Consider the following 18,746-nt stretch of genomic DNA (forward strand, 5'->3'; position numbering starts at 1 on the left):
AACAATAAATTGTTATGCATGTTTTTAGTGATTTTCATATACCTATATATTTTAATTTAATTATTTTTTTGAAAGTCTAAATATCTACCTAGGTACTTTTTGGAGTAATATTTCAACAAAGATATATATGGATATTAATCAATTTTGTATCTTATAGTTTTTCAGATTATTTTATTGATAAAAGTTCCAAGTGAAAGCGACATATTAAGATGTCTGCAACACCCCGCAAGAAGGAGGGCAGCAGAGGTGGTGAAGGTGCTGGACAAAATATTCAAGTTTTTGTCAGGTTTGTGTTACTTTTACAATGGAAAATTTGCACGAAACAATTGATTTTAACCCCCTCTTTATTACCTAGCTACCTAATGCTTAATTATAAATTAAGATAGATTTAAAACTAATTTATCCGCGACCATTTTTCTACAAAATAATCCCCCCATAAGCCTAAAGTACCCCTATTCTTCACTTAGTAACATAATGATATACTTTTTCATCTTAGGTGCCGTCCCTTGAATAATGCAGAGAAAGCTGCCAGATCCTACAGTGTTGTTGACGTTCCAAACCACAGGAATAACTCCATTAAGTTAGATATTATTTATGCAAAGCTACATTTATTAAAAATACAATTCTAATAAATATTTTCAATATACATCAAAATTTTGGTGATATATGGTTATTTTCTCTCCTAAGTAGAATGCTTTTTAAATAAAACAACGAATTTTATTAAATCTAACCTAATAGAGTTAAAAATTAGAGAAATATCAGTGAAAGAAAAAGCTCTATCAAGTTTGACCAAAACATTTCAATTTGACAGGGTCTTTGGACCAAACAGCAAACAATTAGACGTGTATAGGTAAGTTAAACGTTCAATCACCTATAGCTAAAAATACTAACCAGTAAGATAGACGATTTGCTAAGATCACTTTTTTAGTTATGTGATTTTTTTGTGCATTTATTACCTATTGTGTTTCATTCTGTAATTAAATGTTATTTAGATCCGTTGTTGAGCCGTTGATTAAACAAGTTATGACTGGATATAATTGTACAGTTTTCGCTTATGGACAAACAGGTACCTAGTATTGATACCTTATATTAAACAACATTAACTAGTAAATAAACCAAGTTCGGTAAAAACACTGCCATAGATTTTAAATAAATTACAACATATCATTTTAAGCGAGACCATGAAAACTTGTAACTAAACACTTAAGTTGTTTTTAATTTACATAATCCGTTTTATAGGTACTGGTAAAACATTTACAATGGAGGGTGGAGAGGGACGAGATGATCCTGGAACTACTTGGGAAAATGATCCTACCGCTGGTATTGTACCAAGGTAAACTATGAATTCTAATTGTATTTAGATATTGTTTAAAATTGAACTATTAACAACCACGATATTCTGAAAGGGGTAGTTTCACGAAATGCATTTGAACTTAATTTAGTGAACCGCATATTTTTTCCTAGTTAATGGGTTAAACTACATTTATATAGCATATATTTGAAATAAATTCAATTTTCTACCACGTAGGTAGTTTTTAAAATATCAAGACTTGAAAATTGTCTTTTTGTGATATATGCAATTTAAAAAGACTATTTTCAAGTCTTGATATTTTAAAAAACTACGTGGTAGAAAATTGAAATTCTTTCAAATACCTAGGGTAAAGCGGGGCGATGAATTTTTAGGGTACTTATTGGGTCTTAAAGTCGGACGACAAAAAATTTTTTTTTCGATTTTTTTGCTTCGCTCAGAAAAACGGTAAGTTGGTGAAAAACTGGTAAGAGCTAGAGCTTAGACGTCTTCAGGGGACTTATTAAGAATCTAATAGGCTATCCATTTCCGTTTAAAACTTTAAAAAAGCTTGTATAGTTTTTTCTTAAATCGACTAAAAGTGAAGCGGGGCGAATTCGGTTTTTTCACTTTTTATACTAACTTTTTCAATTTTATATAAAAAAGTGAAATTTTCGAGAGAAAAAAGTCAAATTTCTCGTACTTAGAAAAAATTTATTTTTTTTGTAGAAAAAATTGTCCGATCTTCATAATTTTTTTTGTGAATGCTCTTTATTACATTTAGCAACTTTAACCTTTAGGGCATGCTGTAATTAAATCAATATGTCATAGGTTTTTTGAAGCTGGAAAATCGACCACAGATTTTGCCAAACTTATCTCTTTTTTTCAACTTGATTTTTTTAGGAAATTTTGCTAATAGAACTAATTTTTTTTTGGCCAAATCTATTCAAAATTGCCTGAATTTTAAGGATCAGGCCATTAAAGTCATAAAAAGTTATTTTTTCTAGTAGTATTTTTATGTTTTTTATCAAAAAAATTTTCGAAAAAAAAAGTCAAATTTCGCGTACTTCGGAAAAATTATTTTTTTTTGGTAGAAAAAATTGACCTAACTTAATAAAAATTTTTGTGCATACTCTTTATTACATTTAGCAACTTTTACCTTTTGGGCATGCTGTAATAAAATCAATACGTCATCGATTTTTCGAAGCTTGAAAATCCCCTACCGACTTCGCCTCAAGGCGGGGCGAAGTCGGTGCCGTTTTAGAGATCAATTTTGACAAACTTCCAAATGTCCTAGGTTTACGTCCTTTTAGGACCTGATCGACTTTTCCGAGATCTTTCTACTGGTCTTGGTCCAATTTAAAAAAAATAATTTTTACGATTTGCAGGTTCAAAAAACCGAAAAAAAGACCGAGTTCGCCCCGCTTTACCCTATATGCTATATAAATGTAGTTTGACCATTTAACCAGGATAAAATATGCGGTTCACTAAATTAAGTTCAAATGCATTTTGTGAAACTACCCCTTTTGTTGCGGTACAAATTTACCTAAAATATTATTGATTTTACCATCTATTAACCCTGACTAAAGGGGGTTGGGAGTTTGTAAACTTATAGGAAATGATAATTCAGTATCAAATTTTGCATTGGACGTTTGGGCTTGTTTTTATAGTTATCAACCTAATTCTTTTTGTAAACTCTCTTATATGATTGAATCTACCTATAAAACTTTGAAAATTGAGTTTTGGGACTTGCCTTCTAGGGGCTAGTTGGGCAAAGACCCCCCCCCCCCCCCCCCAAGCACTAAAATTTTAACTTATTTATTATTATTATATAAATGAGTTGATTAGCCACCCCATATTACATTTTTGCACTTTACTTCTAGGAGCTTGTAAGCTCAAAACCAGCGTTTCGGAACCGGAGCTGGGAGCAGCAACATTTTTGGTGGAGCCGGAGCCGTATTTTTCTTTAAAAACGGCTCCGGCTCCAGATTAGCTAAAAATGATTTTTTAAAGTAATATAATTGGCAACGGTCTATTTCCATATAATAAACTGAAAAACTAATGTTACTTAACTTAACAAATAGACACACATCCTTCAACTTTTATATAGCTTTAATGAAATAAATAAAGCAAAATATTTTATATTTATTTTTGATACTGAATTTCCATTTCCTAAGTGTACTAACTTCTCCCCCCCTTATTTAAACTTACAACTATAAAGTATTTTCTGAAATTGTTTTTATGATGCACACACAAGAAGATTGGACATTAAAATCTAGGTCTAATGATTAAAGAGATTGAAGATTAAGTTAATTATATTATCTGTGCAATGAAACTGTATTATTCTTTTTCTCACAACACGTGCAATTTTAGTGGCGAATCATTTAAACACAACTTATACCCAATTAATCTTCATATGATTTTTAATATACTTTGGAAGACTACTGATGCTACATGAAAATTGTCTATCTTATTCTTTAAGTTATTTAGTTAAATTATTTGATTAATTTTTAGAGCATTGGCCCAACTGTTTGATGAGCTGCGTATTCAACAGGAGGCAGAATTTAGTGTGAGAGTCAGCTATCTCGAACTTTATAATGAAGAAATATTTGACTTACTCTCTGCTGCAGGTTAAAAATTAATATAATTGTTAAAAAGTTTTGTTTTATAACATTCTTTTTCAGATTAAAACTAATCTACTATAACGATTTATGGGAGGCCTTTTATAAGCTTTAAATGGATTAATGATGTTTTTAACTAAGGGGCAACACAGGGGTGTATATTCTCCACAAGATTTTTTTTTTACCCCGGCTACAAATTTTTTAAATTTTTTACCCCCTTAGTTTTTTCTCACCAAGTAGGAGGAAAATGGAAAAATATATAAAGAACTCTATATTTTATTTTATCCCTCCTACCACACATTTTTTAGTTTTTTTTCACCAAGGAGGGGGGGGGGGGAGGAAATGGAAAAAATGTTTTAAGTTTTCTTAATTTTTACATTTTTTTTCCTCCAACCACTTATTTTTTAGCCGGGGATCCCATGTAGAATATACACCCCCGGGGCAACATTAACCCTGACCTTAAGGATCCAAGTGTATGCCAACAGCCACTGAACACATAATAAATCATAACATAATGTCTTATACATGAAAATCACTCAGTAATATTGACGTGTTATCTATAACACAAAGTATAATGATGTCTGTTTGTCCGTCCATCTGAAGCTTAAGATCTCGGTAACCACTTTACCAATTGGATTCTATTCTTCAGGGTATTGGTCCTGTAGTGGTTTTAAACTATTTTCTTGGGGGTTGAGACAACCCCAACCCCCCCAAAAATGAAAATTCTCCCCCTCCCCCCCAAAAAAAAATTTAATATTTTTTTCTAATTTTAATATTTTCTATGTTTTTATATATTTTTAAAATTTTTTTTATATTGAATTATTTTTCTTTTATTTGAATTTTTTTTCTTCTAAACCTTGTTTTATCAAATTCAAAAAGATTGTGAAACCTTCCTTTTCCTGTAGGGGCGAAGCCCCAAAAAGGCCAATGGCAAAGAAATTTTAAAAAACAATAAAAAAAAGAAAAAAATCTAAGGTTTTAAATAATATAAATCAATAGGTATAAATAAATATAAAAAGTTATAAAGAGTTATGATATTTATAAAGAGTTATAAAAAGTTATAAAATACAGAAAATATCTTTTTAAAAAAATGTAAACAAAATTTTTAAAATTCTCCTCTAAACCTTCAGGGGAAAAAAGCCCCTAGAGCTTCTCCTGAGCCCCAAAAAGGCTAATGGCAAAGAAATTTTAAAAAACAAAAAAAAGAAAAAATTCAAATGTTTTAAATAATATAAATTAATATAAAAAGTTATAAAATACAGAAAATATCTTTAAAAAATGTAAAAAAAATTTTTAGAATTCTCCTCTGAACCTTCAGAAAAAAATCTCCTAGTGGCTAGGGGCGAAGCCGCTAGTGATATCCATATAATGATATTCACTTTTTTAGATGACACAACAAGGCTGAGATTGTACGAGGATTCTACCAAGAAGGGGTCTGTTATCATTCAAGGCTTGGAGGAGGTTCAGGTTCACAGCAAGTCTGAGGTTTACCAGATTCTGGAGAAAGGAAGCTTCAAGCGCAAGACTGCTGAGACATTGATGAACGCTCACAGCAGCCGCTCACATACCGTGTTCACTGTCACCGTGCATATGAAGGCAGGATGTGATTAAAATTCCCTTTAGATTCTGACTGGTGCAATGAAAATGATGTATAACTTAGATGGTTACCAACAGTATTTTTGCATTTCAAACGAGAAAAGTTTTTTTTTATGTTTTATTTATTTGTGGGGATTTGTTTGGTTTATGTCTTAATTATAAGTGTAACTAAATGCTTAATTATCCTACTTTCAGTTTCATTTACGAGGCAACATTTTTTATCTATACTGACTAATTGTTTATTTAGATGCCCCTTTTATGCTCTTACAGGCGCAAAATTCCAATCATTAGTTTTTGTCTTCTAAATGTTATTAATTTTGCTGAAATAGATTTTTAACGTGGGATTTTAATCTTTGTTTCCATTAAGGAATCTAGCGTGGAGGGAGAGGAGGTGCTGCGTATTGGCAAACTTAATCTGGTTGATCTGGCTGGTAGCGAGAATATTGGCAGATCCGGGGCTATGGATAGGAGAGCCAGGGAGGCTGGTAACATCAATCAGTCCCTGCTCACTCTAGGTAAGCTGTTGCATGCAAGATTACTCTGTCAAGGTTAAAAAGTTCGCTTGATTAGATGGTGAAATGTTTTAGCGTCGGTCTAAACCATGTCAAATGTTTCCTTATAGTGTCGAGGGGAAATGTATTTGTCTTTAATAAAAGCCATTTGCATCAATTCAATATTAGGTCTTTCAGACAGATGGGTGCTCAAAGGGTTGTTTGCATGACGTTTAGTACAGAGGAATTTCTAGTAAATGTATTTTTCCTCTTTATTAATCTGTAACATACATAGTTCTAATTTTATTGTTTCTTCTAAGGTCGTGTAATCACATGCTTGGTGGAGCGAACCCCTCATATTCCCTATCGTGAGTCCAAGTTGACCCGTCTGCTGCAGGATTCTCTGGGTGGCAGAACCAAAACATCCATCATCGCCACCATTTCACCAGCAGGTAGATATACTTTTGATTCATTACTAAATATTTGTCATTATGCCTTTTTTCTCATTACTTAGGTAATCTAGTAAACATAATATTTGATTTTGTTTGTGTTTGCAAGCGATTGGAATCCTTTATGGATAGAATTTTAATAAAACCCTTAAATCCAAAAGAATTTAGTATGAAAATTAATAATGATTAAGTAGCTTTTTAAAAAAATCTTTCCAGTGAGGGACTATTGTCAGTTTTGATAAATCTAATTCATATTGTAAATTAAAGTAACATGTTCTGTGTTGTTTTTAGGGATCAATCTTGAAGAGACTTTATCAACTCTGGACTATGCGCACAGAGCTAAGAATATTCAGAATAAGCCTGAGGTACGATTTTATTTATACGCCTTTTAATGAAAGTGTATTGTTTTACACTTTTCACCAATAAAAAATAATTTTATCATTTGTAAAACGATTGTTTTCTTGAACTGTTAATTTTGTGTTGCTCCGGCTCCGACCTAAGATCAAGAAAAAATCAAATTATTTTTTTGGCCAAGTCTATTTTTTACTTAAAGGTTTTAAATTAAAAGTTCATTTTTTGATAAAAATAGACTTGAAAAACTTAAAAGGGGCATTTACACATGGCACAACAGAATTATCAAATTATAATTAGTAAAAAATCTCTCTTTTTTAGCTAAACCGGAGCCGTAGCCATTTTTGAAAGAAAATAACGGCTCCGGCTCCAGCAAAATATGGCGGCTCCACCACACTATTTCTGTCACATTTTATTAAAATTTAAATTTATTAAGTTTTAATGTGCTCCTAAAAGAATTTATCCAGATACGTACAAAGGGATTTTCATTCACGACCTAACAATGAAATTATAAATCAAGGGGGGGGGGGGAAGTTTTGACACATTTGCGTAAACAGTGAGTATAGGCTTTATCTTTGGACTGAGAGGATAGGTTATTAGGGATAATATCATTCTTATATGATGAATTTCCCCCAGATTTAAGATTTTTTGGATAGGCCTCCAGGTTCCGGAGCTCCAGGCCTCCAGGTCCTCTCTGTACAGGTAAAAATTAAAAAAATAATTTATTTTTCAATAGTTAGAATTCAACTTATGAAACAAAATATGCATTTTTTTCTTCAAATATGTGAATAACATTAAAAAATATGCATATTTTGTTTCATAGGTTGACTTCTAACTCTTCAAAAAAAAATTATTTTTTTAATTTTTACCTGTACAGAGAGGACCTGGAGGCCTGGAGCTCCGGAACCTGGAGGCCTATCCAAAAAATCTTAAATCTGGGGGAAATTCATCATATAAGAATGATTTTATCCCTAATAACCTATCCTCTCAGTCCAAAGATAAAGCCTATACTCACTGTTTACGCAAATGTGTCAAAACTTCCCCCCCCCCCCCTTACTTTTCTTCTCATTAACACCCCTTCATTATTCTATAGGTATATGTAAACTAATATCACTTTTATTGTGTTATAATTGCCTAGTTAACGTTTATGAAAGTTTTATTGTTGGTTTGTATAGGTAAATCAGAAACTTAGCAAGAAGACAGTGTTGAAGGAGTACACAGAGGAGATTGAAAGGTTGAGGAAGGATTTGATGGCAAGCAGAGAGAAGAATGGAGTCTTCCTTGCTTTTGAAAACTATCAAGTAAGAAATGTTTCATTTATAAAAGGTTGAGTTAAGTAATACCTATTGTTGGAGATGGGGATTTTCTACAAAAAAAAAACTTTTTATTTCTATTTTCTTCTTATGTTCTACTGAAAGCGTGAGTTGAGCATTGTAATCAATATATTATTTTTGTTTAGTCCATGCTAGCCCAGATAGAGGGACAAGCTCAGGAGATAGTTGAGAAGATTGGACAACTCAAAGCTATGACTGAGGAGAGGGATAAACAAGAACAGATGTATCAAGATTGCACGGAACAATTACAGGTATCGGCTTAAAAGTTTCAATAAAGCGGATTTCATTAAAATATATAACTAGCGGCTTCGCCCGTAGCCTCTAGAGGCTTCGCTCTATGAGGTAAGGGGAAGTCAACCCTCCTATATAGAATTTGTTAAAAATGAATAGGTACTGCTATCGGCTACCTACTGCTACATATAATATTTGTAAAAAAAAAATAGGCACTGCTTCTTTGACTGCTACAGGCTACCTTAAAAAGGTGGGGGATTTTTTGTTTTTTGGGGGGTTGGAGTTGTTCACCTTCCCCCCCCCCCCCCCCAGGAAAATAGCCTAAAACCACTACAGGACCAGTAGGTATATAATATTCCCTGAAGAAAAGAATCCAATCGGTTCAGTGGTTACCGAGATCTTATGAGACAGACAGACATCAATCAAGCTACTTTGTATTATAGCTAATTTTAATTGTAAATCAGAAAGAGAGAAGAAAAAAACAATATGTTAATGAAATTGTTTAATGACAATTGTATAATGGTTTTCTGAAGTAAGTTGCATTAAGCAAACTTAAATTTGTAATGGTAATATTTTTAAATTCTTATAAATTATTCTCCTTGATGTGTTTTACTGGTATGAGGGAGGGGGGGAGTCGAAGTTCTGTTCATGAACTATGATGAATTTTTGGCTAAAAAAAGCTTTAAGCTTTACGTCTCAGGTAAGGGGTGATGCCTTTTCGCCCTAACAATTTTGATATTCACCCTTTTAAAACGAGAAATGCTATAGTTGTACTAGACTCTATTAGGGTAGATTCCAGTAAATGGAAAAGTATGCATTATTATTTAGAGACAATGAAGTGTAATTTAAAGCGTGCGATATCATGTTAGGTAGAGATGAAGACTGAACAAAGTTGCTTAATTTAGTTTGTTGATAATTTCAGGGATTGAGATTGTTAATATTAATATAATAACTAGCGGATACGGGGCCTCTATGGTCACTTATGGAGAAGGTCGCCACACCCCTTTTTTCACAGTTAGTTTTATAAAGACACAGTTCGGTACAGACAGATACACACAGACATCCTCGCTACTTTTTTATAAGGATTAAAACAAATATTTTGTTATGACACTTAGCTCAGCAATAACAAGTAAAGTTATCTATTTGTTAAGTTTAAAGAACAGCAAAAAGTTAGGCATATTTAACAGATAAAATATAGAAGTCTAAAGCAGCATTTGAATAGGGACTCTTGATCTGGAAAATACTCACTTTTAAGGAAATCATGCCTGACAAGTTTCTTGGATGATAAAACCGTTGTGTCTGTGACTAGATTTGATCTTTGTTTGTGTGTTCAGGAAACAACAGAAAAGTTGGAGAGTACATCCGCCAAGCTGGAGGAAACAGAGCATAGTCTTGTCTGCACTAAATCCGTTCTTTCTCAGGTTGGTATCAACTTTTAATAGCAAGGGATTTATGGATTGTTAACTAGCCCATTATGAGACATTAGTAACAAAAATCTGTATCTTATTGTATTATGGATAATTCTCCGTGCACGAAAAAAGGAAATGAAACAATATTATTAAGACTTATTTTGTTTGCCAGGGCCAAAAAAAAACGGAATTAACTTTTCATATTTTTTAAAGTAAATACTTAATGAAATCTTCATATTAAAGTATAACCCACTTTATTTACATGTCAATTTATCTTATAAAACTACCTCATTTAGTCTGTTTGTTTGCAGTACTTCTTTTTATCTGGTTTAGATTTATAATTAAACATATTAAATTTTTAGGCTGTGTGTTACGGAAAGTAGTAGTAATAAAAGTCTCGCTTATTTGATTTCGTACTGGATTTTTACTGTTTTCGGTCTAATAGTGCTAGAAGTAGAATAGTCGTTCTAAGGAAAATATGTCTCTGCACATAAAGGGACAAACAACGTCTTTCATAGCAAAATTTTGGAACTTTTCATGAAATCTAGTTTTAATTCTGAACTTGTTGTTCTCTAGTTTCAGTATTAATAATTTTAGACCATGCAAGAAAAGGCAGAAACAGAGCACCTTGTAGATAAGCACGTAGAGACAGAGCTCAAGCTTTCCCAGCAGGCAAAGAAGCTTCTGGCGACCAGCGACGTAGTCAGCAAGGACCTCAACCTCCTCCACGACAAGGTGGACAGGGGAAGGAAGGTGCAGGAGACAAATGAACAGGTTAGTGATCCAAAAGAATTTATTAGAAATAATGGGACAATTTAAGATTTAGAAAGCACCAATTTTGCTTGATGGTTTGTCCGTTAAGATCTTGCTAACTACGGACTGCTTTTTCATTCATTGAAACCTAACATAGCTCAAAGAAAAGTTGTATGCGTTTTCTGTCCCTTTTTTTCTGATCAGTCGGCAGGCTTTAGGATTAGATTTAATTGTAATTGTTTTTTATACCTATCAATATCCGTAAAATCTACTTATTTATCAGGTTAAGAACGAATTTTTGGCTGAAGTGAGCGGCCATGTTGAAATAATGAACCAGGAGAGTGAAGATTTTAGAAACCAACACGGAGAGGCGTGCCAACACATAGCTAAACTTATCAGGAACAATATTATTCTTTAGCAATCATCTTTAGTAGCGTAGCTATTTATAAGAGCTATACAAGAGGCCGTCAATTATACAGGCTCTAGGCAGTTTCTTTATGTTAACAATCAAGATAAATATAACACACCAACTCTTCTTTTTTTTTTTTAAATTAAAGATGGTGCATCTAAATTCTGTGAAGGATTTGTATTATAAATATGGTGTTTTGCAGTTTAAATTATTAAAATTGTAAAATATACCTGATGATTCTGTGTTTTGTCTTAGAATGCAATTCCTAGTTAAAGGAAGTAAAAATTATCATTGAATAAAAATGTACGTTCCCAGGGGCCAGTTTAGTGATACCAAGACATTTTTAAGCAGCCTGCAAGATGAAATGCAGGACTTATGGAAAACACAACATCAACAAATACAGGTATTTTAACGTTAATTAAACCTTTTTATAATGAGACAGACATAAATTAATTGTAAAATTGCTGTGCTATGAAAAATATCATCTTTAATTATACACGATGCAATTTAAAAGCAATAAGATTAAGTACATGTTCATTACTGTTTTAACTTGTCAGTTCCCTATGGTGGCTTTCTCATCTTTTGGGACTGCCCCTCCTTTTAAAATAGGGTGAAGGTTCTGATTATGAAGAAGTATTAAACCTTATAAAATGTTATTTTATTCTTGAAATATTTGAAATCCTATAAAAGTATTAGGTATTTGTTTTCTAAAGTATTAGTTTATTTTTAAAATGATTTAAAACAGACTCGTGAATCATAGCAAGCCGCGTCTGATGCAAAAAAAAAGTTGCATATGATAAATGATGTAAACCACTGAACGACTGTCAAAGTATTGAAAAGAAATTGTTTTAGTTTGGAAACTTAAATAAGCCCCGCTCACCCTCCCCCGCAAAAAAATGAGTGAAATATGATATGAATTCTATTATAAAAGTTGGAAAAGTTTTGCATTCAAAGTCAAACAAAATGAAAGTTGCATTAACTTAGCCTCAGAATTATTTAATATGTACAAACAATATTCTAGTATTGGGGAAAATATCTCTTTCCTTTTGACAGATAGTAATTCTTTTTTATTTTAATTGTTTATATAAGTATCAATGTGACAACTTAAAAAAAAATAAAACAACAGTATTTGAGTCTTTTTCGCTTCATTGTTTCATCGTAAGATCTTTTCAAATGTTACTTTAAATTATTCTTTGTTTTATCTTCATTTTATCCCTTTTTTTCAATAAGATTTTCATATTTTACTTAGGTAAATGGGTACGAAAAGATCTTTCTAATTTCATACATTTTCCCGCATTCGCTTTATTTAGTAAAATCATAGTAAAGTTAAAGTTTCAACCTTATAAAAATGGCATGTTTTATACCAAATATACAACTTTTTTTACACATCTTTTTGAACTGCTGGGAAACGAAGAAGCTTTACTAGTTAACAATAATTTATTTTAGGGACTTAATGAGTTAACTGACAGCGAAGTATCCGAAGAGTCTAAATGGCTGACAGAACAAGCTGACAACACAATAAATCTTGTTAGCAAGCAAAACAGCGCTGATTCCAAGTTTCAAGAAAATATGAAGCCTGTTTTTGATCAGATTTTAAAGTAAGTCTATTAATACCTAATCTTTGAAGCTCCATCATTTATAATCACGAATTGCAACATTTATGAAAGCTAAGTTTTAATTGAGAGACATACATAATAACTTAATCAAATGTTGGATTTAGACAACTATATAGTTACTACTTTTACAATATCATTACAAACTATTTTAAGTATAGACATTTTACGTATGTCGTTCAATACAGAAAATTTTGCTTTTATTTTAGTTTTAAGCTCATAATTGACTGATAGACATTTTTCTAACATTGATATTGGCTAAAGATATTTAAAGTTATATTTAATATGATTTGAAAAACATCTATTTATTTTATAGGTATCTAGAAGACAAAGCTTTACTAATAGAAAATAATGAGGCGACACTCATGACCAATTTAACCCAGTTGGTTGAAATATTTACATCTTATTCCAACAATATATCCACAAGCCTGGAAGCTTTGTTGTCGGAAGTACAAAAATATACTCAGGTAAAATTTAATCATAATCGAATTAATAGATTCTCATATTTTTTTATTATAAACAAAAGTAGAGCTGGATCTTTAAATCATTTTAGTGGTGAGCCAGGTCGGGGTGAGCCAACTATCCACCAATGAGAGCACAGCATTTTATGAAATGCCGCGCTGTGATTGGCTGAAATTCGGCTCACCCCGATCTGGCTCACCACTAAAATGTTTTAAAGATTCAGCTTAGCTTAAGGCAGACTCACTTTTACTTGGGTAATAAAATATCTAAAGACCAACAAAAAATGTATACTTAATTCATTAAAAAAGCTCTCCATTTGAGGGAATTTTCATAAAGGTCCCAGGATTTTAGATTTTGTATAGTGTGCCACCTTAAAAACTAAACCGCTTCTCATAATACGTGTTTTATTGTTTGTCATTTTTACAAATTCAATATGATGATAGGAGAACAGTGTTCGTATGGAAAATCTTGAGGCGCAAGCTCAAACCATCAAGAAATCAGAAGATATCTTTAGGCAATATATTCATAATAGATTTAGTTATTTATCTATTTTAAAATGTTATAAACGCATATAACTTTGTTTATTTATAATCTTTTGACTTTTCTTCTACTCATTAAAATAAAAAATAACGTTTTCTTGTTACAACGTTATTTCAAAAAAATTCACATGATATTTTTATGGTCTTTTATTTACACTTTGAAGTGGTCCTTTAAGTGATTAAGGGGCTTAGCTTTATAAAGGTTGTAGGAAAAATAGCAGAAACCATCCATACTCATATTTCTTTTAAAAATTTTATTATGAATGTGTTGCAAGGTCTCTGTTTGAGAATATGGTAGCCAAATACAAAGAACACAGCAACACCGTGCAACAGTCAACAGCGGTTGTGAGCTCAGAAGCGTCGGCGGGAACCGCCGCCGGCAAACGAATTCTGTCAACCATCACAGAGGCGGCAGATGACTGCAATACAGCTAAATCAGCAGCTTTGGCTGATGCAAATAAGAAGTCTGAATTAATGAGAGAAAATGCGGCAGAGTTCAATGCTAAATTTGTTGCAATGAAGTCCAGCATTGCTTCTCAAGTTGAGGCTGGACAGACAGAGGTAGCAAGCATGGTCACTGTCAGAGGCGAGACCTTGGCGGAATATAAAAAGTTGGTGAGCGAAAGAATTGAACAAAGACAGCAGAGATGTAACGTGTTCCAGAGTTCAATTAAGGTAAATATTAATATTTTGTGCATTTTTATTACAACATATATGGATACGTTAAAATAAATCTTGTGCAACAAAATAACTGGGCACCATTCATTACTTTGGAAAAGTTAAAAGTGTTATTAAATCTTGTTTATTTGTTCTTTATCAACTTTAGCCCAAGAAGTCTAATATATTTTCTAGTAAGTATATAAGATGATAAATTGTTTTTTTTTATGCTGTGCTTGCTTAGGTTCATAAGAGAATTTTTTTATTTATATTACATACGACTGATATAGTATGGAGTATGACATCCATTATGGCAAGTAATAAAAAATTGATTCTGATAACCATTTAGAATTTATTTATTAATTTTAGGGTAATACTTCTGCATCTGTTAGCAATTTGGATCAATACAAGAACAAATTCACTAAATCTGTATCAGACACTATAGCCGCCAACAGCGGGCAAGAAACCACCCAACTGGATGCGGTCAACTCCGTGACCGATTTGGCGGGAGTACAAATGACCGGTATGGACGGCAGTCGCGGCAGGTTGGAGGCGAGTGTCCGTGAGTTTGTCATGTCTAACTTGAAGAAGGATGTTCCTACGGGTACAACACCTGCTAGAATTGAGAGAACTTATCCAAGATTTTTGGCGGCAACTTCTCCTCATGAAAAGATTATTCAAAGGTATGTTAATGATTTAGTGACATTTAAAATACATATGCTTCTTCTTGCAACACTAATTTTAAAATAAAGAGTTAATTTAGTCTACTCCATATTTAAAGATATAAAGGAAGGAAAGAGAAATTAACTCGTTACCACCCAAACTTTACATAGGAGTTTTTTCTTGCAATTGAGAAACCAAAAACTATGTTTTGCACGAAGCTGGTTTTACCAGTCAGTGATATAAAATGTTTAATAATTTTTAGGTACCGCGAAGCATCTGCAAATGAGTGTGTAGCTGCCAGACTTAATCTTGATGATAGCGACAACGACAGTGTTATTTCTGCATCTACAGTGGCCTCCAGAGCTAATGGAAAACAGGTGAAACTCATAGTGTTGAGTAGCTACGTCCTAGAAAATAAGAAAAAGCTTCCAAAAAATTTCTTTTACATTTACAATGTTTTCAAGTTATTTAAATTAAATTGATATTCTAGTCCTTAAGCTCTCTGACTGTGTGTATGTGTCGTGGCCACTAGGGCCAACCATTCAAGTACAATATAACTTGGCCCACTGTCTTACCCAAATAAATGACTCTCCGCAGAGGAGTTTTGAAGATTGAAAAAAAATAGTTTTATCAACATAATTTTAGGTTTCCCGACAGAACTCTACAAGCAGCATAACCAGCGCCTCTGGTATTCCTATCACCAAACGTGGCTCTGGTCCTCTTTCAAGGTAAATACTCATTTTAAAAATTATTCACAGTAACTAAAATTTGAGCAATGTGTTTAATCCATTATTGGCACAACTTTAAGGCAATCAAGTGCCAACTTAACTATTGTATATTGCATTGGAATAAAAATATTAAAAGGATAGATTTCAATAATTCTACTTTTAGGGAAAATTCAGTTGATACTGCAAGCAACGGAGGTCGGAAGAGGTTGCAAGGTTCAAGTGTCAGCCTTTCCAGGGAACCTTCAGGAGAAATTAAAACCACCAGAACATCAGATCTCGGCAGCATGGCCTCTGAAGACATAGAGCAGGTAAAACCAGATGGAGATGAGACAATAAACTAAATAAATCTCCCCTACCACACAAATCTTACAAAATTGTTCTGGTATTAATTAGCAAAAATTCTTAGGGTTTTGTTGGGGGTCGGATTAGGATAGGTAAAATAGTAGAAAAAGACTAGGTACTTTTTTTTCTTCCACTAATTTTAATCTGCCAAAGAAGAAATACTGTTTATCAAAATTATTAATGTGCTTGCCTGTCCCTGGGTAAAACATAATTGCTCAATCACCGTATTTAAACGTATTTTGGACAAAGTAGCTTCAGTACATTTACTTCAGAAAAGTAGCTTCCTAAGAAAAATAGTCTCTAATATGGCCGCAGCGCTCGGCCCCCTGGCCTGCATAGCCGCGGGCGCTCGGCCCCCTAGACTAAAACCTAACCTAACCTATGTTAGCCTCAGAACATTTATTTAAGAAAAATATCATCAACTGATAATAGGTACATAGGTGGATTAGAATTTCGTGGATTTTTCAAAAAGTGGTTGATAGATTTTACAATTTTTTGGTTAGGTTATAGGCTAGAGGGCCGAGCGCCCGCGGCTAGGCAGGCCAGGGGCCGAGCACTGCGGCCATGACCTTTATTAACAGTGTAGGCTACTTTCCTTGGGAGGCTACTTTGTCCAAGATCCATTTAAACATTGTAAACAAAACCGATTTTAAGCAACTAGTCTGAACAAATAGGACTGATAAAGTGGAAGGCAGGTCTTTTCAATTTTCAGTCCTACGCTATTTATCTTAAGATAAAGTATGTCAGACCTTTCATTCTTTTTTTTTATCATAAAAAAAAGTTGTTATATAATCCATATGTGTTTTTAGGAGAACAAAGATCCATTCCGTGTTCCAAGCAGCCGTTCTGGAGAAAATGTCGGCTCCAGCAAAATCGGTAAACCGTCATCTGGCGGCAGGAAAGAGGCTGCAGCTACATCGGCAACAAGACAGTCTGGCAGACGTCCAATGACAAATGCGAATTAGAATTTATTTTAATTATGGATTTATAAATTAACAGTTTGAAATATTTATTTCTTTAATTAATGGTGAACATCAAATTGCTAACACAAAATTTTCACTTAACGAGCATAACTGCCACTAATAAGTTATTTTAATGGATTGCAATCCTAGAAAGTTCTGATTAGATAGGAACATTTTAATACTTCTTGCGGATTAAGTTCAATAGATATGGATTTCAGGCGAATCCAAACAAACAAAAAATAATTTAAATCTATTTTTTATGTTGATATTTGGTCCCGTAACAGTCACGGTTTTAAATTGCCTTCCCTGAATTAATTAATTAGTTATTATCAGATGTTAGGTCTCCACAGGGGTTAAGTAAGTGATTTATATTGTGTGTGCAATTTTTATAAATTATTATATTTTTATGGAATATTACCAAAAATCATTTCAATTTTATTACACGTGTTCTATTATTTGCATGTATATTTAATTACAAAATAAGTTACCTAATGTAATCGTATTCTGTAAAGAAATATTATTATTTCAACATTTTTATTTTATTGTTATAATAGAATTTTAAATATTAAGTAATTACCTAATATCTTTAATTTTTTTTCAAAAAAATAGTCTAATCTTTCCCAATTCGTTTTGAATTTCCAAAAATATTTATTTAAAAAGAAAGTAGATTTTTAGTAGTAACACAGAACTTGGGTTGCTTTTTAAAACTCAAAAAAATGTAAAAACCTTCACAAATGTCAAAAATTATTTAAATTAAGAAAATATCTTAGGAACTTTGTGAAGGAATTTGTCAAAACTAATATTGTAATTCTCTGACTTATATCTGTTTAATCCTAGATAGACAAAGGTTCTGTTATTATTATTAATTTAAAATCTGGATACAACATCATTTTCATTTTATTTTGTAGATTTGAACTTAGTTTTTATAAAGTATAATATGACGACATTTTGAAAATTGTTAATATTTAAGTCAACCTTTTATTATTATTAATATTGTTTTGTATTGACGATGCAATTTAAGTGTAAATAAAGTTACTATGAGAATATATGAGCTTTAGTTTTACTTTTTAATCTTAATTTTAAATTGTAGCAAGGATGACAACAACATCCATAAAAGCGAAGCTCTGAAACGGTATGACAGACTAACATTAACTCTTGTGTCAGAACTGAATATACAAAATAATGATGTATAATTTTTGGCAACTTCTTTTTGTTCCTAACTTCTTAAATTCAGAATACCTACTGTTTAAGGACATTCTGACATTTTTAGGTCTTGATTAGAGTTGCTTCGCTTATAATATTATTTGTATCTTAATGTAAAAGGAATCGGTACTCCAAAAATCAGATCAATCGGAGGGTTATATCTCATAAAATTTGTTGTTAAAAATCAACATGTTAAAGATGGACGTACGGACATTCCGGTAACGATTAGAGTTGCTACGCTTTCTCAATTGTACCTAATTACTACAGGATTTATCATGGAAAGTTTGAAATCGATATTTCAATTCTAACATGCCTAAATTAACAAACAAAAAATTATCTGTTACGTACGGACCGACTCTAATATAGAAAAGCTTCGCTTTTAAAAATGATTTACTCTACCAATTAGTATTTTTATACATTTAATTTAATCAGGTATCTTAAGGGATAAGACAATTAACGAACAAAAAACAAGGATGACAACATCCATAAGTAGCGAAGCTCAAAAATCATGGAAGAACATCCAGAATGAACTATGGAGTATTTATATAAAATCACGAAACCTTTCATGATTTATAATGTGGAAATCTAGGAATCGATCTAGCACCACAACCAATAAGTAAATCTTAATGAAACTTTGTGGAATTA

The 18,746-nt window shown here is 32.3% G+C and overlaps 1 protein-coding gene across 1 annotated transcript; it reads left to right on the forward strand.

Moving 5' to 3' along the window:
* Window positions 1-156: 156 nt before the first annotated feature.
* Window positions 157-17,944, forward strand: Klp61F (Kinesin-like protein at 61F). The gene is made up of 25 exons (XM_080153115.1): window positions 157-286; window positions 497-563; window positions 750-850; window positions 993-1,066; window positions 1,240-1,333; window positions 3,803-3,918; window positions 5,297-5,505; window positions 5,873-6,020; window positions 6,317-6,448; window positions 6,737-6,810; window positions 7,972-8,097; window positions 8,256-8,381; window positions 9,696-9,782; window positions 10,368-10,544; window positions 10,807-10,919; window positions 11,245-11,335; window positions 12,379-12,530; window positions 12,862-13,012; window positions 13,451-13,521; window positions 13,822-14,221; window positions 14,573-14,886; window positions 15,129-15,243; window positions 15,512-15,594; window positions 15,758-15,902; window positions 16,746-17,944. The coding sequence occupies exons 1-25, from the start codon at window positions 210-212 to the stop codon at window positions 16,899-16,901; spliced, it is 3,399 nt and encodes a 1,132-aa protein (XP_080009241.1). The 5' UTR covers window positions 157-209; the 3' UTR covers window positions 16,902-17,944.
* The last annotated feature ends 802 nt before the right edge of the window (window positions 17,945-18,746 follow it).

This window comes from Acartia tonsa, chromosome 3, assembly GCF_053477335.1.
Source record: "Acartia tonsa isolate MP-2025a chromosome 3, ASM5347733v1, whole genome shotgun sequence".
NCBI lineage: Eukaryota > Metazoa > Arthropoda > Copepoda > Calanoida > Acartiidae > Acartia > Acartia tonsa.